Source organism: Ipomoea nil, unplaced genomic scaffold (genome assembly GCF_001879475.1).
Source record: "Ipomoea nil cultivar Tokyo-kokei standard unplaced genomic scaffold, Asagao_1.1 scaffold3321, whole genome shotgun sequence".
Taxonomy (NCBI): Eukaryota; Viridiplantae; Streptophyta; class Magnoliopsida; order Solanales; family Convolvulaceae; genus Ipomoea; species Ipomoea nil.
The window spans coordinates 1,228,323-1,250,062 of NW_017619749.1; the positions used below are offsets into that span (position 1 = coordinate 1,228,323).

Genomic DNA, 21,740 nt, shown 5'->3' on the forward strand with positions numbered 1-21,740 from the left:
TATTTATCTTTTGGGCAAATTAAATTCAATGATTATATTCATATATCTTTTTGGATAGGTGCTTAGTCACTTCCTAAATGAAAAATATGGCCGAACACGCAAGATCAAGCTGGAGCACAATGTAAGAATTTCACTCTTGTAAGAATATCCAATGAGCTAGCTAGATTGCTGATATACTGATATCTTTATTTGATTGGATTAGCTTAAAAAACTGTAAATATACAAATTTATATCTCTTATTTCCATTTATATATACTTTATTATACCACTATACCAGAGTCAAGTTAGTACAAATGATAAATTCCATGCTCAAATAATTTCTTGAAAACAATCAAATTTCCAATAAAATAACTATGATGCTCATGAATACTTGAAATAATAGTTAAAGATTAATACGACCACACTACAGATAAAACTTCTCTCTGCTAAGAATAATACAAAGCACCTACCAATCCAACATGTACCCTGCGCCCTTTCCTCTTGAGGGGGAGCAATGACAACCCAGAACTCCACAACATATGAAACAGTAATAATAGAGAAGAAAACCAAAGCCTCTCTTTCCCTTCATGTTGTTGAGCAACACTCTGAAGTGCGCAGGCATTATGTAATGGTCACATTACCGTCATATCATGATATGTGAAAGTGTCAAACTTATTCCAATAGGATTCTGCAACAAAGATTACTGAAAGTCACAATGGAAATTGCAAAACAGATCAAGATGTACAAATGCTTAGTGGGTGCTTCCAAGTTCCCTATCTAGCTAGTTATGAGAGAGATCTTAACAAATATGCAAAATATCTAACAATGCTCAAAGTACAAACAAAGATCATTCACAATTGCCTATATGCTTGATAAATAGAGAATACAAATCAATGAAATGAGATAATGATTTGGCATTTGGATCCGATATTCCAAGTTCAGGATACCTTGTAATGTAAAAATCAAGAACCTGACAACAAATTAGACACTAGCACAGAAGATACCAGCCCATGCACAACAATTTCCACCAAGTCATTCATTCAAAATTGCAGAACCAATTTGAATTCAAGAGCCCTCCAAAAAAAGGAAGTCATTTTACACTGACCTCATTTTTCCCCTCTTGCCAAACAAGAAAAATCGGGAAAATATTTTCCAGAAGTCATTTTTGGGCTTCCAAACGACTCTAAAGTCATCAGGCGAGTTATGAGCAAGAATGTCTACAACTTTAGGCAAGCAATAATTCATAGGTTATGAAACAGAAAAATAACCTGCTCCAAGGAATTGAGCAAAAATGTCAACAACTTCAGGCACATATTCGGGTGTATCATTTCTAAAACTTAGAACACTAGAAAATCATTTTTAAACTATAAACCACACTTTAAAATCATTTTTAAACAAAAGGGCACACTATATAATGATTTTTATAAACTAAAGAACACATGAAAATCATTTATAAAATTAAAGAACACTTGAAAATCATTTTTAAAACAAAAGAGCACACTTGAAATCATTTTTAAATCTAAAAAGAAGACTTGAAAATCATTTTAAAAAAAGAATACATGAAAATATTTGCTAAACTAGAGCACACTTAAAATCATTTTTAAAACAAAAAAGAATATTTGAAAATCATTTCTAAACGAAAGCACACTTTATAGTCATTTTTAAAACTAAATAGCACACTTGAAAATCATTTTTAAAACTAAAGAACACACTAGAAAATACCAGTCCAAAAATGATGTTCTTAGCACTTAATGCAGGGTTTTAATAAATAGAATGCATGGAGTCAGGTGACTGCATGAAGAATCAAAACACACCATTAATAACACCAAGTTAGGCCTGAGTGCAACAGCTCTGTATCATGAAGGATCTATGGTAGAAGATACACACAACCTTGATTCAAGCTACTATATGAAGAAAGTTCCAAACAACACAAAGTTCTAGTTTTGGCACAAGATCATTTGCCTTCCTAACATATAAAAAAACACAATGCATTAGGAATACTTGCAGAAGATACACACAACCTTGATTCAAGCTACTATATGAATAAGGATCGCCAGGATGCTTTTCTGTTAGCTCTCCGTATGACATAGCCGTAGGTGAAGCTGATCAGGAGGAGGCAACGAAGTGGAAGCTAAAAGTGCCAAATTGCGTTCGCACTTTTATGTGGCTTGTTGCCAATGGTGGAGGATGTAGAGCATGTTCTAAGATCCTGCCCAGAAGCGGATGCTGCCCTCTTCTTATGCAAGCTGTGCCACCATATCGTTTGGGAATGGTAGATGCACTCTTTGCAGTAACAACATAGTGGATATGGAAGTGGACGAACGAGGCGATCTTCAATAACTCTAAGAAGCTGTTAAGCGTTGAGATTTCATGGATTAGATGAAATAGGCCGGGCCTTTGGAACGGCAAAAGGCTTCTCGTCACAATCAGATCACTCCTCCTGGAAGCAACTGTGTTGTATGAGTCCTCCGCAAGAGTTTGTTAAAGTCAACGTGGATGGTTCTGTAAATCCATATACAGAATATACGTGGATGGGATTTACATATAGTATTGGCAACTGTTCTCCGTTAGAAGCAGAAGCCTGGGCACTCTTGAAAGGAATTCAGCTAGCAGTATCAATGGGGTTTAGAAAGGCAGTGTTTGAATAGCGATGGTAAGTCGAGGACTGCCGCCCATAATATCCAAGAAGCATGTAAGAAAGAGTTACGCAATCTGGAAGTATGGCAAGTTGAGCCAATCGTCCATGATCAAAACCAAGTAACGGATGCCCTGGCGAAGTTATCAGCTCACCTAATGAAATCTGAGGACTAATCGATGCTGATATTTCTGGTGTGCCTAGATGGCGGGAGGTTTATAAATCCAGCTAATTGCTGTACTACAACTTGGGTTTCCCCTTCCAGTTTTAAATTTTTCAAAAAAAAAAAAAAAAACATATTAAAAACAAAAAAGAATACTTAAAAACTTCGAAAATCATTTCAAAAAGAACAAAGGGTAAAAAATCCCAAAATGTGGGAAAAACCAGAAGGACAGAAAAGAAGAATTTCAATAACTCTAAGAAGCTGTTAAGCGTTGAGATTTCATGGATTAGATGAAATAGGCCGGGCCTTTGGAACGGCAAAAGGCTTCTCGTCACAATCAGATCACTCCTCCTGGAAGCAACTGTGTTGTATGAGTCCTCCGCAAGAGTTTGTTAAAGTCAACGTGGATGGTTCTGTAAATCCATATACAGAATATACGTGGATGGGATTTACATATAGTATTGGCAACTGTTCTCCGTTAGAAGCAGAAGCCTGGGCACTCTTGAAAGGAATTCAGCTAGCAGTATCAATGGGGTTTAGAAAGGCAGTGTTTGAATAGCGATGGTAAGTCGAGGACTGCCGCCCATAATATCCAAGAAGCATGTAAGAAAGAGTTACGCAATCTGGAAGTATGGCAAGTTGAGCCAATCGTCCATGATCAAAACCAAGTAACGGATGCCCTGGCGAAGTTATCAGCTCACCTAATGAAATCTGAGGACTAATCGATGCTGATATTTCTGGTGTGCCTAGATGGCGGGAGGTTTATAAATCCAGCTAATTGCTGTACTACAACTTGGGTTTCCCCTTCCAGTTTTAAATTTTTCAAAAAAAAAAAAAAAAACATATTAAAAACAAAAAAGAATACTTAAAAACTTCGAAAATCATTTCAAAAAGAACAAAGGGTAAAAAATCCCAAAATGTGGGAAAAACCAGAAGGACAGAAAAGAAGAATTTAGGACATAAAATAATCAAGAACAGACATGCAATGAAATTCAGACAACAGACAATGGTTGTATACAATAAACATCGAAGATTACTATCGATATTACCATGACCTACCACAGAGAAATCCAAATTCATTAATAAAAAAGCACTCATCATAAGGAATGATGAGTAGATAACAATAAAGAATGAACTAAACGAAGGAAAAAATAAGAAAATTAGAGAGAAAATGTGAGTGAGATGAGATAGAGAAGAAGAAGAAAGGAAGAAGAGAAAGTTGGGATATAATAAGAAAAACGATAATGAATATGAGAACAAGAAAGAGAAGAAAAAATGAGCAGCCGTAGACAAGGAGAAAAGAGAAAATGAAGGAAATATAAAAAATGAAGAACGAGGGTCAAAACGGAGTTAATGAAAAGAATAAAGAGGATAAGAATAAAAAGGTGGATGAGGATAAGAGATAGAAAGCGGAAGGAAATGTAGAAAATGAGAAAGGGAGAAAGGAAGGAAAGTCAAACGAAAAGACTAGAGAGTGAGAAAATGAGTTGGGACAATAAGAAGGAAAAGAGATGATAAAAAATTAAGAAGAGAAAAAGGTAGGTTAGAGTAAAAATAAAGAACAAGATGTATTAGAACGAAAAGGAAAAGAAAAATAGAGTAGAGTAATAGATTAAGAAATGGGTAGAGAGGCGAAAAGAGGAATAATAAAAATTTTGAAGTAAAAGATAATGGAAAATGAGATGATGAAGAAAAAGCGAGAGAAAGAGAAAAGCGGCTCAAAATAAAAAGAGAGATAAACACGCACAACTGAGAAGGGAAGTTAGATGAGACATAAAAAGCAGAAAAATAACAGGACGGAATAAGAGATGGGAGGGGAAGGAAGAGGAAGAGAAATAAAAAGACAAAGATGATGAGTTAAGAAAATTTGGAGAATGAGCAGGAAAAGTGGCGAAAAAAATCATAGATATATAGAACAATAGAAGGAGAAAATGAAACGAAGAAAAAATAGGAAAAAAATAAGAAAGGGTCAGGATATAGAATAATGTGAACGAAAAAGAGAAAGAGGAAAAGAAAAAATAGTAATAGACAAAGAAGAATGAAATGGAAGATAGGTGGAAGGAAGAAAAATAGGGGTGAAATGATGACAAAGATGGGAAGATTAATAAGGAATGAACTAAAAGAAGATAGAGGAGGAGGATGAGAATAATAATAAAAAGAATTATATGAGTAATGAAGGGAAAAAAAGTGAGAATTATTTTAATAAAGGATGGAGAACATGAAGTAAAAAGAAGAAAGAGAATGAATACAAGGACAAGATGGAGAAAGATAAACATGCACAACTAGAAGGGAATTTATACGAGGACAAGAAGTAGAAAGCTGAAAAATAACAAGACAAATAAGAGATGGAATGAGAAGGAAAGGGAAGATTAATAAAAAGACGAGAGACTTTGGAGAATGAGAGGATAAAAATTAAAGATAAAAGGAAAAAAGATGGAAAAATAGAAGGGGAAAACAAAAAGAAGAAAAAATATAAGGAAAATAAGAAAAAAGAAGAAGGACATAGAGAATAATGCGTAATAAATAAGAGAAAGATGAGAAGAAGAAAGGGTAGATAAAGAAAAATGAAATGGGAAGATAGGTGGAAGGAAAAAATAGGGATAAAAAGGATGAATAGAAAACAATAGGGACTGAACTAAAAGAAGATAAAAAAAGGTGATGAAGATAATAATAGAAATAGAGAATTATAAAAATTATGAAAACATGGGAGGAAAGGGAAAAGAAGTATATGAGAATTATTTTAGGAAAGGTTGGAGAACATGAAAGAAAAATGGAAAAAATGAGAGGAATTGGGTGCCCAAATTGGATTCCATTTCAGGAGTCATTTCTTCCTATCAACAATCCTTATACATGGCTCAAAAGATAAGTCTTATTATGCAAATTCCAGTGCATTGGGTGCATTCAAGATTTATTTCAAAGCATTAAAGAACAGGAGAGACAACACAAAGCTGAAATTAATAAAATAACCATCTCTCCATTAAAAAGCTTTTCAAATAAATCAATTAGTCAATAGTGGGTTCACATATCCGCCTAGAGTCAATAAAAGGGTAGAGTTTTTATTTCAGTTGGTCCATTTGGTATTTTCAGACGTATGGGGACCATGTCGAGTTCCGTCTAAATCCGGGTTGAAATATTTTATAATCTTTGTGGACGATTTCTCGAGACACTTGGTTATATCTCATGAAATCTAGGGATAAATTATTTAAAGTCTTTTGTAAGTTTTGTTCTATGGTTAAGACTCAGTTTAATAAAATGATTCAAGTTTTGCGTAGTGATAATGGGACTGAATATTCTTCCCGTACTTTACCGAGTATACGAGTCAAAATAGAATGATACACCAGTCCTCTTGTCTTGGCACTCCTCAACAGAATGGTGTGACAGAACGTAAAAATTGCAATCTGTTGGAGGTTGCCCGGGCCTTGTTATTTCAAATGAAAGTTCCCGAAGGGTTCTTGCCGGATGTTGTCCATACATCTTCGTTCTTGATTAAGCGATTACCCTCGACAGTACTCCCAGCCCAGGTTCCGTGTCACCTTGTCTATCCGTCCACTCTGTTATTTTCCCTACCACCCAGGGTGTTTGGATGCACGTGTTTTGTTCAGAATGTCCGTCCTCACAAGGGGGAAACTTAATCCTAAGTCTCTGAAGTGCATACTCATGGGGTATTCTAGCACTCAGAAAGGGTATCGGTGTTATTCTCTTAACTTACAAAGGTACTTCATATCTGCTGATGTGTCGTTCTTTGAGGATGTTGTGTTTAAAGAATTTCTCACCTCGTCTGACTGTAATTCAGTGTCAGACGATTTCCTTACATATACTGTTACCATTCCTTTCGTGGGTTGGGCTGAGACTAGGCCTCCTGTTACACAGGTTTATCACCGGCAGTCAAGAGAAGTTCAAGCGTTGTTAGGTCCATCAGCCAATCCTTCCTCGCCAGCGTCTTCGTCAACAGATTCCGATCTTCCAATTGCTGTTCGTAAAGGTACGCGTCATTAAGCTCATCCCATTTCTTCAATTGTGTCATATGTCCATTTAACCTCCTCTTCACGTGCCTTTATATCTTTGTTAGAGTCAGTTACATTGCCAACATCTTCGAAACAAGCTATGGGTCATGATGGTTAGAGACAGGTATGGGGGAAGAGATAGCTGCTCTTGAAGAGAACCAAACCTGGGATTTGGTGAATCTTCCATTCGGTAAGGTAGCTATTGGGTGTAAATGGGTTTATGTAGTGAAGATGAACCCTGATGGCTCTGTTGGTGGCTAAGGGGTATGCACAGACGTATGGTATAGATTATACCGAGACTTTCTCCCCGGTGGCTAAATTGGCTTCGGTATGCATTTTTATATCTTTGGCTGCTACTAATCACTGACCTTTATATCAATTAAATGTCAAAAATACATTTTTGCATGGTGATTTACTTGAAGAAGTTTATATGGAGCAACCACAAGGGTTTGTAGCTCGGGGGGGTCTGGAAAAGTGTGCAAGTTAAAGAAGTATTTGTACGGTCTAAGACAGTCCCCGCGTGCGTGGTTTGGGAGGTTTAGCAATGCGGTTATGAAATTTGGAATGCAGAGGAGTGCTTATGATCATACTGTCTTTTATAAACATACTAACCATGGATGTGTTTTATTGATAGTGTAAGTGGATGATATTGTAATCACAGGTAGTGATGCAAACGGAATTAGTGTTCTTAAGTCCTTCCTTGGAGCTGAGTTTCATACTAAAGATCCTAGGAATACTAAAATACTTTCTGGGTATTGAGGTTGCTCACTCAAAGAAGGGCATATTTCTTTCACAGAGAAAATATGTGATGGACCTTCTTGGTGATACTGGATTGCTTGGGTTAAAACCGTGTGATACGCAGATGGAACAAGGGGTCAAGCTTGTACTAGATGAGGGGGAGGTGTTTGAAGATCCAGAAAGGTATAGGAGACTGGTAAGGGAAGCTAAACTACCTCACGATTACTTGTCCGGATATTGCGTTTTCGGTGAATGTGGTGAATCAATTCATGAGTTCACCTACACGAACTCATTGGGAAGCAGTTGTTCATATTGTGAGATATCTAAAGAGTGCACCTGGGAAGGGGGTCATCTATGCTGATTACGGACATACAAGTGTTGAGGCGTTCTACGATGCAGATTGGGCTGGCTCGCCTAGCGACAGGAAGTCCATGACAGGGTATTGTGTGTTTTTGGGAGGCAATTTAATTTCGTGGAAAAGTAAGAAGCAAAGTATTGTGGCGCAATCAAGTGCAGAGTCTGAATATAGAGCTATGGCTCATGTGACCAGTGAGATAGTTTGGGTGCATAACATTCTAAAAGAGATGGGTGTAAAAGTGAAACTTCCTGTAAAGTTGTGGTGTGACAATCGTGCGACCATTCACATTACGAATAATCCAATATACCATGAACGGACAAAACACATTGAGGTGGATTGTCACTTTATACAAGAGAAAGTACACCAAGGACTGACATCTGCTGAGCTTGTTCGTAGTGGTGATCAATTAGCTGACATATTCACGAAAGGGTTGAGTGAGAGTCGGATGTCGTATATAGGTAACAAGCTGGGCATGTTTGATATTTATGCTCCAACTTGAGGGGGAGTGTTAGAGAAGTTGGGTTACAGTTGAGAGAATTTGGGTTAGGTTTGATATTTATGCTCCAACTTGAGGGGGAGTGTTAGAGAAGTTGGGTTACGGTTGAGAGAATTACTCTCAATTTAGGGTTTGAATTTTGAAATTAGTGGCTTAGTTCTTCCCTTGGCTTGTATATATAGGCTCTGTACATAAAACAGAGTAATGGATAATAACACAGACTACTTTTGCATACACTTTATTACAGGGATAAAGAGCAGAAAAAAATAATAAAAATTAAATTAACACATGGAATAAACAAAAGACACATGAATACTAAGGCAATCTCTTAAACTAAGGCAAGATGTCACTCAGGAAAATAATGCGGTCATTCAAAATGGAGGTACCTTCTTATTTAGAGGGCGAGCCTTAAACTTGGGGAATTTTGCCATCATTTCTTCTTCCAACTCAGCTGAGCTCTTAAGTTTTACTAGACAGTAAGGTTGAGTTGTTTCAAGTTCAGGTTCCTTGGGCGTTGTCAGTGTAAGCTTAGGATTCCTCTGCACTGATTCCAGCCATACCATCCTGAAAAATAGTTTAAATTTTTAAAAAAAATGTACTAGAAAAATAATAGAACTTTTAAGCAAGTTATTTGTATTTATATTGACATAAAACAATTCAAGCGTGGCATACTAACCAAAAATCGGAAATAGAAATTTTCAACATGAATTAGATTCAGAAATTAATGTCCATAAATGAAATGCATACTAACCTTTCAGTCTTCTGTACGTGTTTCAGCAGTTGAAGTGAACAAGTTGCCGGTAGATGTTCGAGGTCTTATTTTATGGAGCAAAGTTTGGGGTTTGATGCTAAGGATATAAGCAAAACTGAAAACAAATTGAGGAGATCATATTAAACAGAAGTATACCTTCATAGGAAAGCAATCAAACAGAAGTATAATTTACAATGCAGCATACACAAGGTGAATACACTAGAAATAAAAGAAAATACAGAGATTCACAATGAGAAAGACTGACAAACCCTACCTTGTGAAAGTAAAAAACCAAATCTAACTCCCAGACATTACTAAAAAAAGTGATCCAGTATCTCCACAAACAAGTGGATGCACTCCAAATAAGCCAACTCGTTGTCCGTCATTTCAACACAGCGAGAATTGCACTTTTAACTTGCCATGGGACCCTAATATATGAATCAACGGCGTACACCAAAAACAATCTAGAATGACCTTACACTTGTGATCCAAAGGTTCAGACAAATGTAGAGGACTGTTTTATAGTTGATACACTAATAAAGGGCATAGTTCACTGCATACCAAAAATAGCCAACATAATGTCTACGTATAGCTTATTTTGTTAGTTCGAATCCTTTTAATAGTCTCATAGTCAAAACTAGCAATGTGTAGAAATATAGTAACAGCTCATACCCTGTGATTGGAATGAAAAACACCTTTAATGCTTGCTCACTTGTCACTTCAATTAACTCTCCACGGCCTAAAGCTGCTTTCTCTTAATTCAGCAGATCCAAGAGACCCGAAAATAGATAATAAAGGAAATTCACATAACCATGCAAGATAAGCAGGAATACCTGGAGGAACATAGGAAGCACAGGTTGAAGAGCTTTCCGGGGGAAAAAACCAGGTATTAGAACTGGTCCTCCCTGCATGTTTCTATACATCACAAACCAACTTTATATATGAAGGAAGAACTTCTTTAGGAACTGAACTGATCACACTAGACAATGCTTCCCAAGCAACCTGTAAAAGAGCATGGTAAGATAAACTAGTACATTGAAGTGCATTGTATAAATGTCATGCAATGAATCAAAATACTACCGTCAAGGTAGCTGAATCTGAATCACTTAGTAAAATAATCAGGGTGGATATCACATTTGGAGCCTCATCAACAAGATATAGATAACTGGTTTTGAATAAATATCCAATAAAGTATGCAGCACCTTGTCTGATTGAAGCCCGGAAGAATAAAACTTAAAATAGTGTAAGCTACAAAATGCAATTCAAAGAAAAGAAAGTGCACTTTGTCTGATCACACTAGACAATGCTTCCCAAGAGACCTGTAAAAGAGCATGGTAAGATAAACTAGTACATTGAAGTGCATTGTATAAATGTCATGCAATGAATCAAAATACTACCGTCAAGGTAGCTGAATCTGAATCACTTAGTAAAATAATCAGGGTGGATATCACATTTGGAGCCTCATCAACAAGATATAGATAACTGGTTTTGAATAAATATCCAATAAAGTATGCAGCACTTTGTCTGATTGAAGCCCGGAAGAATAAAACTTAAATAGTGTAAGCTACAAAATGCAATTCAAAGAAAAGAAAGTCACATTATCATTATGTAAAACAATAAATCATGCCTGAATATCTCCAACTCCTTTGAGAAGCCCCAACAGCAAAGACTTGATACCTTCCTCGTCAATTACAGTGACAACAGTTTCTGCTGCTTTCTTGGCGAGACATTGAACCTCCGATATTTTCAAGGTGAAAGCATGACACATACAAGTTATGCAATGAAAAAAAAACACAAATCAACTTAAGCAACGACTCAAATTTAAATGATGTGAAAGACGAAACCAAGTAAATGGCATTATGGCATAAAAATTAGGGTACTACCATATCAGTATAGCCCATTGCAGTGAGTAATGCAGGAAGGATGCTACCCAAGGGGGGCATCAAGACAAGGTCCAACAACCTCTGCTAATGCTCCCAAAGCATTATAGCATTGAAGGCACTGGATATAAAGCCAAAGATCATTGTGAATAATAAAGAAATACTACTCTATACAAAAAGCTATAAGAAACAGACACAATACTTACGATAAGGAGAAGGTGGACAATCTTGGGAAGGATATGAGGCAGCACAGCACTGGTCCTGACACTGAAAGAAACATCCAATACATTTTAAGGTGGACAAGCTTGGGAAGGATATGAGGCAGCACAGCACTGGTCCCGATACTGAAAGAAGCATCCAATACATTTTAAAAATCAGAAAAGGTGCCCAGGCAGATATGTAAGAAAATACACATTTGCAAATGGTTTTCAACCTTAAAATCTGTTTTAAACCATCCACATCAAACATCCATTTTGCATGCAGAAGTGTCAGAACAATCTCATCAATTGCTTGCATTCCAACAGTCTACACAAGGAACCATAATAAATTCATCATCAAACAAATATTTAAAATATAAAAACTGGTATGTCAACACACCAAGAACTAACTAGTGGTACCATGTAGAGAGCGCGGAATGCCAACCCTTCTGATTCACGAACCTCAGGTCATGCTATAACATTGGAAAATCAGTATGAAATTTTTCATACAGGTGTGAATTAAGTAAGTGTTCTAAGATAATCATTGACGAGTAAAATGTTTCATGTTTGACAAGATATGAGATTGGACCAAAACAAAAAGATCAAGTTGAGCATTCTCACATGAAAGCACTCTCAACCTAAAGGACAGAAGAAAATTAACTCAATCATGAATAGGGGGAGGAAATGACGCAGCAACCACAATGTCTTCTTCAATAAAAATATGTGAAAAATGATACACTTAATAAGGTTAAAAAAAAAAAATTGACAATAAATGACCCACCTGTCTAGCTTTCCCCTCTAAAAGTCTTTGCCTCTTTATAGCTTGATTTTCTTGAGCAATATTTGGAGTTTCAGATGTCATTTTAATATTTGCGTTCCTGCGAATCAATAATTGAAAAGAAACATATTACACAGATTCCAGCTCACCAAAATAAAGAGATATAGAACAAAACAAGACAAATATGGGAAGTAAAATAAAGATATCTACCTTCTTGCACTATCTGGATTAATGCTTTTCACTTGTGATAAGGTTGCTGACTTCAATGCAGAGGGGTTCCTGAGAAGTAATTTTTGGTGGCTGAGGGGTGCTTGCTCCCATTAAATAATCTCAGAAATCAGTGACACTTAATTGAGGCAAACAAATTTGTATAAACGAAGTTGATATTCACAGAGTGGAGCAAACCATGAAGTGAGGACAGCTTCTTACAGGATCCTTGAGAACAGATATTACAGCAGAAACAGAACCATGAACAGCCAACTGCTTGTCACCAGATCCCTGAGAAGTTAGTGAAATGTAATAAGAATCATAACCCCCAAAACAACCGTAGAATACTATGCAGATGGATCAAAACATACCAAATTGGCTTCCCCGTCAGGAGTCACTTCTTCCTATCAACAATCCTTATACATGGCTCAAAAGTTAAGGCTCAAAACATACCAAATTGGCTTCCCCGTGAGGAGTCACTTCTTCATATCAACAATCCTTATACATGGCTCAAAAGTTAAGGCTTATTATGCAAATTCAAGTGGATTGGTGCCCATATTACAGAATTAAGAATCAGACCAATTGTGAAATCCTATATATACATGCATTCAAGATTTATTTCAAAGCATAAAACAATAGAGAGAAATTCACAAAGGTAAACACAAAGCTGAAATTAATAAATTAACCATCTCTCCATTAAAAAGGTTTTCAAATAAATCAATTAGTCAATAGTGGGTTCACATACTCTGACAGGCTGGTTATACTGTTTGTGTGAAAAGAATGAAATACCTGAAAATGCCATGGGAAACATCCATTCCAACTATCGATGGAGAATACTCCACTGCAAGCAAGAAATTCATTCATCCAAGTTATAATAAATCAGGGAAATGAAGAAAGAGAATAAATATGAGGACAAGAAGTGGAAGAATAATACCTCACACCATGAGAAAGATAAACACGCACAAATGAGAAGGGAGTGTAGATGAGGAAAAGGGGTAGAAAGCTTAAAAATAACAACACGAATAAGAGATTAAAAGAGAAGGAAGGAGGAGATTAACAAAAAGACAAATAGAACTTGGAGGGTGAGAAGGAAAGGACAAGATAAAAATTATAGATACATAAATGGGGAAAAAGAAACGAAGATAAAATAAGAATTATGAGAGTAATGAAGGGGAAAAAAAAAAAAAAAAGAAGAAATGTGAGTGAAATGAGAAAGAGAAGAACAAGAACAAGAAGAAAAGAAAGATTGGGTATAATAAGAAGAAAGAGAATGATTATGAGAACAAGAGAAGAAAAAAACAGTAGCAGTAGACAAACAGAAAAGAGAAGATGAAGGAATATGGAAAATGAAGAATGAGGGTCAAAACGGAGAAAAAGATAAAAATTAAACTTTAATGAGAAGAATAAAGAGAAGAAAAATAAGAAGGTGGATGAAGAAAAGAGATAGAAAGCGAAAGGAGGTGGGTATAATAAGAAGAAAGAGAATGAATATGAGAACAAGAGAAGAAAAAAACAGTAGCAGTAGACAAACAGAAAAGAGAAAATGAAGGAATATGGAAAATGAAGAATGAGGGTCATAACGGGGAAAAAGATAAAAATTACACATCAATGAAAAGAATAAAGAGAAGAAAAATAAGTAGGTGGATGAGGATAAGAGATAGAAACTGAAAGGAGAGGATAAAAGGACAAAGAAAAAAGACGAGAGAGTGAGAAAAGGAGTTTGGAGAATAAGAAAGAAAAGAGATGATAATATACAAATACATAGATAGATAGATAGATAGATAGATATATCTAGAGAGAGAGAGAGAGAGAGAGAAAGAGAGAGAGAAAGAGAGAGAGAAACGAGTAGGGATAGGAATGAGAGTGAGTAAGAACGAATGGAAAACATGAAGGAAAGAGAAGGAATGAAATAGAGAAACAGATAAGAAAGATGGGAAAGAGAAGAAGAAAATTAAGAAGACAAAAAGGAAGGTTAGAATAAAAAGAAAGAACATGATGAATATTAGAACGAAAAGGAGAAGAAAAAGAGAGTAGAGTAATAGATTAAGAAATGGGTAGAAAGGCGAAAAGAAGAATAATTAAAATTTTGAAGTAAAAAATAATGAAAAATGAGACGATGAAGAAAAAGAAGAAAAAAAAAACAGAAGTAAGAGAAAGAGAAACGATGGTCAAAATGAAAAGAGAGATAAACATGCACAAATGAGAAGGGAAGTTAGATGAGAGATAAAAAAGCAGAAAAATAACAGGACAGAATAAGAGATGGAAGGAGAAGGAAGAGGAAGAGACATAAAAAAAAAAGACGAAGATGATGAGAGTTAAGAAAATTTGGAGAACGAGAAGGAAAAGTGGCAAAAAAAATCAAAGATATATAGAATAATAGAAAGGGAAAAGGAAAAGAAGAAAAAATAGGAAGAAAATAAGAAAGAGTCATGATATAGAATAATGTGAACGAAAAAGAGAAAGAGGGGAAGAAAAAAAAAGTAGTAGACAAAGAAGAATGAAATGGAAGATAGGTGGAAGGAAGGAAATTAGGGGTTAAATGATGAGAAAGTTGGGAAGATTAATAAGGAATGAACTAAATGAAGATAAAGAAGGAGGATGAGAATAATAATAAAAAGAACTATAAGCATAATTAAGGGAAAAAAGGATGAGAATTATTCTAAGAAAGGATGGAGAACATGAAGAAAAACGAAGAAAGAGAATGAATACGAGAACAAGATGGAGAAAAATAATACCTCACACCATGAGAAAGATAAACATGCAAAACTAGAAGGGAATTTACAAAGACAAGAGGCAGAAAACTGAAAAATAACAAGACAAATAAGAGATGGAAGGAGAAGGAAAGGGAAGATTAATAAGAAGAGAAAGATGAGAAGAAGAAAGGGTAGATAAAAGAAAAATGAAATGAGAAGATAGGTGGAAGGAAAAAATAAAGGTTGAAAAGGATGAATAGATAACAATAAGGAATGAACTAAAAGAAGATAAAGAAAGGTCACGAGGATAATAATAGAAAGAGAGAATTATAAAAGTTATGAGAACATGAGAGGAAGGGAAAAGATGTATGAGAATTATTTTAGGAAAGAATGGAGAACATGAAAGAAAAAGAAGGGAAAATAGAAGAGGATGATAAAGAAGTAAGAAGAAAGAGAATTCATATAAGGACAAGGGGGAGAAGAAAAAGAGAGCAGTAGTAGATTAAAAAACGAGGAGAAGAGCAATAAGAAAAATAGGAAGAAAAAGGCAAAGAAAAGGAGAAGTTGAAGGAATATGGAAAATGAGGAATGAGTGTCAAAATGGAGAAGATAAACAGTACACTTTAATGAAAAGAATAAAGAGAAAGAAGGTGGATGAGGATAGGAGAGAGAAAACGAATGGAGAAAGATAAAAGGAGAAGGAAGGGTAAGATAAACAAAAAGACGAAAAGAGTGAGAGTACTGAATTGAAAAAAAGATATATAAACGGGGAAAAAGAAACGAAGAACAAATAAGAATTCTGAGAGTAGTGAATTGAAAAAACGGAAGAAAATGTGACTGGGATGAGAAAGAGAAGAAGAACAACAAGAACAAGAAGAAAAGGAAGAAGAAAAAGGGTGGGTATAATAAGAAGAAAGAGAATGAATATGAGAACAAGATAAAAAAAAAAAAAAAAAAGAGTAACAACAGACATACAGAAAAGAGAAAATGAAGGAATATGGAAAATGAAGAATGAGGGTCAAAACGCAGAAAAAGATAAAAATTACACTTCAATGAAAAGAATAAAGAGAAGAAAAATAAGGTGGATGAGGATAAGAGATAGAAACTGAAAGGAGAGGATAAAAGGAGAAAGAAAAAAGACGAGAGAGTGAGAAAAGGAGTTCGGAGAATAAGAAAGAAAAGAGATGATAATATACACATACATACATATATATATACATATATATACATATATATATATATATATATATATATATATATATATATATATATATATAGAGAGAGAGAGAGAGAGAGAGAGAAACGAGTAGGGATGGGAATGAGAGTAGTAAGAAAGAATGGAAAATATGAAGGAAAGAGAAGGAATGAAATGGAGAAACGGATAAGGAAGATGGGAAAGAGAAGAAGAAAATTAAGAATAGAAAAAGGAAGGTTAGAATAAAAAGAAAGAACATGATGAATATTAGAACGAAAAAGGAGAAGAAAAAGAGAGTAGAGTAATAGATTAAGAAATGGGTAGAGAGGCGAAAAGAAGACTAACGAAAAAGGAAAAAGATAATGAAAAATGAGACGATGAAGAAAAAGGAAAAAGAAAACGAGAGGAAGAGAAACGAGGGTCAAAATGAAAAGAGATAAACATGCACAAATGAGAAGGGAAGTTAGATGAGAGATAAAAGACGAGGACGATGAGAGTTAAGAAAATTTGGAGAACGAGAAGGAAAAGTGGTGAAAAAATCAAAGATAAATAGAATAATAGAAGGGGAAAAGGAAAAGCAGAAAAAATAGGAAGAAAATAGGAAAGAGTCAGGATATAGAATAATGTGAACGAAAAAGAGGAAGAGGAGAAGAAAAAATAGGAGCAGACAAAGAAGAATGAAATGGAAGATAGGTGGAAGGAAGAAAAATAGGTGTGAAATAATGAAAAAGATGGGAAGATTAATAAGGAATGAACTAAAAGAAGATAAAGAAGGAGGATGAGAATAATAATCAAAAGAATTTTAGTAATGAATAGAAAAAAAGTATGAGCATTATTTTAAGAAAGAATGGAGAACATGAAGACAAACGAAGAAAGAGAATGAATACGAGGACAAGATGGATAAAAATAATACCTCACACCAATTGAAATATAAACATGCACAACTAGAAGGGAATTTAGATGAGGACAACAGACAGATAACAGATGGAAGTTGAAGAAAAGGGAAGATTAATAAAAAGACGAAGAGACTTTGGAGAATGAGAAGGAAAGGAGAGGATAAAAATTAAAGATAAAAGGTGAAAAGGTGGAAAAATAGAAGGGGAAAACATAAAGAAGAAAAAGTATATGGAAAATAAGAAAAAAGGACAGAGAATAATGCGTAATAAAAAAGAGAAAGATGAGTGAGCAGAAGAAAGAGTAGATAAAGAAAATTGAAATAGGAAGATAGGTGGAAGGAAAAAATAGGGATGAAAAGGATGTATAGATAACAATAAGGAATCAACTAAAAGAAGATAAAGAAAGGTGACGAGGATAATAAGTATGAGAATTACTTTAGGGAAGGATGGAGAACATGAAAGAAAAAAAAAGGGAAAAAAGAAGAAAATGATAGGAAGATGAGAACGAGAAGAAGAAGAAAATGAAGAAGATAAAGAAGTAAAAAGAAAGCGAATTAATACAAAGAGAAGGAGGAGAAGAAAAAGAGAGGTTGTAGGAATATGGAAATTGAAGAATGAGTGTCAAAATGGAAACAATACACTTTAATGAAAAGAATAAAGAGAAAGAAGGTGGATGAAAATAAGAGAGAGAAAACGAATGGCCGAAGATATAAATGGAGAAAGAAGGGGAAGATAAACAAAAAAAAATGGAGAGAAAGATAAACAATACACTTTAATGAAAAGAATAAAGAGAAAGAAGGTGGATGAGAATAAGAGAGAGAAAACGAATGGCCGAAGATATAAAAGGAGAAAGAAGGAAAGATAAACAAAAAAAAAACGAAAAGAGTGAGAAAGAGTTTGTAGAATAAGATAAAAATTATATATACATACATACATACATACATATATATATATATATATATATATATATATATATATATATATATATATATATATATATAGACGGAGATAGAGATAGAGATAGAGAGAGACAAGGTCAACAAAGAAAAAACGAGAAGGGATGGAAATTAGAGTTGGTGTGTAAGAAAGGATGGAGAACATGAACGAAAAAGAAGGAAAGAAAGAGAGAAACGACCAAGGAAGATGGGAAAGAGAAGAAGAAAATTAAGAACAAAAAAAGGGGAATTAGAATAAAAAGAAAGAACAAGATAAATATTAAAACGAAAAGGAGAAGAAAAAGAGAGTTAGAGTAGTAGATTATGAAATGAGGAAAAAGGCGAGAAGAGGAAGAATGAAAATTTTGAAGTAGAAGACAACGAATAAAACAGACAATGAAGGAAAAGGAAAAAAAAAAAAAGAGAAAGATAAACACGCACAAATGAGAAGGGAAGTTAGATAAGGGATAAAAAGCAGAAAAAAATAATAAAAATGAAATTAAAACATGGAATAAAGAAAAAGCACAGGAATACTAAAGCAGTCTCTTAAACTAAGGCAAGATGTATACACTCAGGAAAATAATGCGGTCATTCAAAATGGAGGTACCTTCTTATTTAGAGGGCGAGCCTTAAACTTGGGGAATTTTGCCATCATTTCTTCTTCCAACTCAGCTGAGCTCTTAAGTTTTACTGGACTGTAACGTTGAGCTGTTTCAAGTTCAGGATCCTTGGGCCTTGTCAGTGTAAGCTTAGGATTCTTTTGCACAGATTCCAGACATACCATCCTGAATATTAGTTTAAATTTTTAAAGAAAATGTACTAGAAAAATAATAGAACTTTTAAGCAAGTTATTTGTATTAGATTCGAACTTCTTCATCATTTCTGTCATTGAAATAAATGGGGCTGCTGGTTCTCGAACACAAATCTGAAATAGAAATTTTCACCACGTATTAGATTCAGAAATTAATGTCCATATTTGAAATGCAAGACATTAAAATTCATACTAAAGTTTCTGTCCTATGTACGTGTTTCAGCAGTTGAAGTTAACAAGTTGCCTGTAAATTTCCCAGGTCTTGTTTTATGGAGCAAAGTTTGGGGTATGACGCTAAGGATATAAGCAAGACAGAGAACAAATTTAGGAGATCATATTAAAAATTTGTGAAAAATGATACACTTAATAAGGTAAAAAATTTTAGTCAATAAATTACTCACCTGTCTAGCTTTCCCCTCTTCAAGTTTTTGCCTCCTTATAGCTTGATTTTATTGAGCAAAATTTGGAGTTTCAGATGTAATTTTCATGTGTTCCTGTGAATCAATAATTGATAAGAAACATATTACACAGATTCCAGCACAACAAATAAAGAGATATAGAACAAAACTAGACAAATATGGAAACTAAAAGAGAGATATCGACCTTCTTCCACTAGCTGGATTAATGCTTGAGACTTGTGATTCAGATTTTGACTTCAATGCAGAGGGGTTTGAGATCATACATGCTATTGTTTAGCTGTCTGGTGCTTCTTAGCAATTAGCTTCAGTTCGTTGGGCTGTTTTCTAAGAAGTTATTTTTGGTTGCTGAGGGGTGCATGCTCCAGTTCAATAATCTCAGCAGTCAGTGAAACTACGTTGGCTTTGTCAGTGAAACTTAATTGAGGCAAACCAAAAGTATAAACGAAGTTGATATTCACAGGGTAGAGCAAACCTTGGAGTGAGGACAGTTTCTTACAGGATCCCTGAGAAGTTATCGAAATGTAATAAGAATCATAACCCCCAAAAACAACAGTAGAATACTATGCAGATGGATCAAAACATACCAAATTGGCTTCCCCGTCAGGAGTCACTTCTTCCTATCAACAACATGGCGCAACAGTTAAGGCTCATTATACAAATTCCAGTGCATTGGTGCCCATATTATTGAACTGAGAATCAGACCAACTGTGAAATCCTATATATACATGCATTCAAGATTTATTTCAAAGCATAAAAGAACATAAGGGACAACAAAAAGCTGATAAGGCACACGGGGAAAAAAAAAATTAAACATAAAAAAGAAAAGGCACACTCTCAAATCTCAACCAGTGAATACCAGGTCCATATGGAGAAGAGACTAAGCCACCACCAATGTTGCAACTGATATTTTCAGTAGTCGTTGGTCGACATAGCCGCTACAAAGAAAACAGGAGACTTTAGTAGAGAAAAACTAAATAACATATTATATACAAGCACACAGAGTGAGAGAAAAAAACAAAAAACAAAAAACAAAAAAACAAAAAACAAAAAAAAAAAACAAAAAACAAAAAGAAAAACATAACAAAACAAAACAAAAACAAAAAAAAAAAGATTAAAATTACACACAAGAAAGAAAATGCACACTCTCAACACTAAATCAGTGAATACCAGATCCATAGAGAGAAGAGACGAAGCCACCACCAAGGTTGCAACTGATATTTTCAGTAGCCGTTGGTCGACATAGCCGCTACAAAGAAACCAAGAGACTTTAATAGAGAAAATCTCCATAACATATTATATACAAGCACACAGAGTGAGGGAAAAAAAAAAAAAAAGATCAAAATTAAACATAAGAAAGAAAACGTACTAGAAAAATATTAAAACTTTTAAGCAACTTACATGTGACATGGAATAATTCATGCATGGCATTGACATTTCCCTTGCACTAGATTCGAACTTCTTCATCATTTCAGCAAATTGAAATAAATGGGGGTGCTGGTTCACGAATATAAATCTGAAATAGAGATTTTCACCATGTATTAGATTCACAAAATTAATATCCACAAATGAAATGCAAGGTATAAAAATGCATACTAACCTTTCTGTCCTCTGTACGTGTTTTAGTAGTGCAAGTGTTCAAGGTGCTGGTAGATTTCCCAGGTCTTGTTGTATGGAGCAAAGTTTGGGGTTTGATGCTAAGGTTCTAAGCAAAAGTGAGAACAAATTCAGGAGATCACATTAAAAATATGTGAAAAATGATACACTTAATAAGGTAAAAGTTTATAGTCAATAAACGACCCACCTTTCTAGCTTTCCCCTCGTCAAGTTTTTCCCTCTTCATAGCTTGATTTTCTTGAGCAAAATTTGGAGTTTCATATGTAATTTTAATTTTTGCGTTCCTATTAAAAGTGAATCAATAATTGATAAGAAAATATTACACAGATTCCACCTCACCAAGACAAATAAAGGAAGTAAAAGAAAGATATCTACCTTCCTGCACTAGCTGAATTAATGCATTTCACTTGTGATTGGGTTGCTGACTTTAATGCATAGGGGTTCCTGATCATACTTGTAATTTTTTTGAGCCGTCTGGTGCTTTTTAGCATCACTCTGTTGGGCTGTTTTCTGAGAAGTTATTTTTGCTCCCGTTAAATCATCTCAGCAATCAGTGAAACTACGTTGGCTTTGCCAGTGAAACTTAATTGAGACAAACCAAATTGTATAAACAAAGTTGATATTCACAGAGTGGAGCAAACCTTGAAGTGAGGACAGCTTCTTACAGGACCCTTGAGAACTGATATTACAACAGAAACAGAACCATGAACAGCTGACTGCTTGTCACAAGATCCCTGAGAAGTTAGCGAAATGTAATAAGAATCATAACGCCCAAAACAACAGTAGAATACTATGCAGATGGAGCAAAACATACCAAATTGCTGCCCCGTCGGGAGTCACTTCTTAAGACAGAGAGAGAGAAGGTCAACAAAGAAAAATCGAGAAGGGATGGGAATTAGAGTCGGTGAGTGAGAAAGGATGGAGAACACGAAGGAAAAAGAAGAAAAGAGAGAGAGAAACAAATAAGGAAGATGGGAAAGAGAAGAAGAAA

The 21,740-nt window shown here is 34.9% G+C and overlaps 2 protein-coding genes and 4 long non-coding RNA genes across 11 annotated transcripts in view; 1 reads left to right on the plus strand and 5 right to left on the minus strand.

The window, feature by feature from the left end:
- The window catches only part of LOC109169959 (eIF-2-alpha kinase activator GCN1-like), a 64,347-nt gene that overhangs the window by 29,643 nt on the left and 12,964 nt on the right, over positions 1-21,740 (minus strand). The window lies entirely within an intron of this gene.
- Positions 1-21,740, plus strand: part of LOC109169971 — a 60,974-nt gene that overhangs the window by 10,604 nt on the left and 28,630 nt on the right. The window lies entirely within an intron of this gene.
- LOC109169968 lies at positions 300-10,704 on the minus strand. Its single transcript, XR_002052312.1, has 8 exons — positions 10,522-10,704; positions 10,205-10,443; positions 9,958-10,126; positions 9,797-9,869; positions 9,399-9,677; positions 9,125-9,239; positions 8,760-8,937; positions 300-667 (listed from the first exon to the last, which is right to left on the minus strand). It is a non-coding gene; the product is annotated as an uncharacterized LOC109169968 (long non-coding RNA).
- LOC109169963 lies at positions 10,767-19,331 on the minus strand. Of its 6 annotated transcripts, none has more exons than XM_019318879.1 (8): positions 19,320-19,331; positions 19,118-19,210; positions 18,775-18,830; positions 18,513-18,690; positions 11,438-11,529; positions 11,211-11,348; positions 11,008-11,125; positions 10,767-10,859 (listed from the first exon to the last, which is right to left on the minus strand). In XM_019318879.1, the coding sequence occupies exons 3-7, from the start codon at positions 18,792-18,794 to the stop codon at positions 11,092-11,094; spliced, it is 462 nt and encodes a 153-aa protein (XP_019174424.1). In that variant the 5' UTR covers positions 18,795-18,830; positions 19,118-19,210; positions 19,320-19,331; the 3' UTR covers positions 10,767-10,859; positions 11,008-11,091. The 6 variants fall into 6 exon arrangements, 1 of the variants encoding a protein (XP_019174424.1); XR_002052307.1 differs by lacking the exons at positions 10,767-10,859; positions 11,008-11,125; positions 11,211-11,348; positions 19,118-19,210; positions 19,320-19,331 and adding exons at positions 11,622-11,674; positions 11,983-12,079; positions 12,190-12,258; positions 12,409-12,477; positions 12,558-13,027 and having other exon boundaries at positions 18,775-18,795; XR_002052308.1 differs by lacking the exons at positions 10,767-10,859; positions 11,008-11,125; positions 11,211-11,348; positions 19,118-19,210; positions 19,320-19,331 and adding exons at positions 11,622-11,674; positions 11,983-12,079; positions 12,190-12,289; positions 12,409-12,477; positions 12,558-13,027 and having other exon boundaries at positions 18,775-18,795.
- LOC109169972 lies at positions 19,475-21,728 on the minus strand. Its single transcript, XR_002052316.1, has 5 exons — positions 21,564-21,728; positions 21,391-21,483; positions 21,125-21,259; positions 19,720-19,752; positions 19,475-19,638 (listed from the first exon to the last, which is right to left on the minus strand). It is a non-coding gene; the product is annotated as an uncharacterized LOC109169972 (long non-coding RNA).
- On the minus strand, positions 19,760-20,622 carry LOC109169976. Its single transcript, XR_002052320.1, has 4 exons — positions 20,534-20,622; positions 20,303-20,381; positions 19,992-20,070; positions 19,760-19,850 (listed from the first exon to the last, which is right to left on the minus strand). It is a non-coding gene; the product is annotated as an uncharacterized LOC109169976 (long non-coding RNA).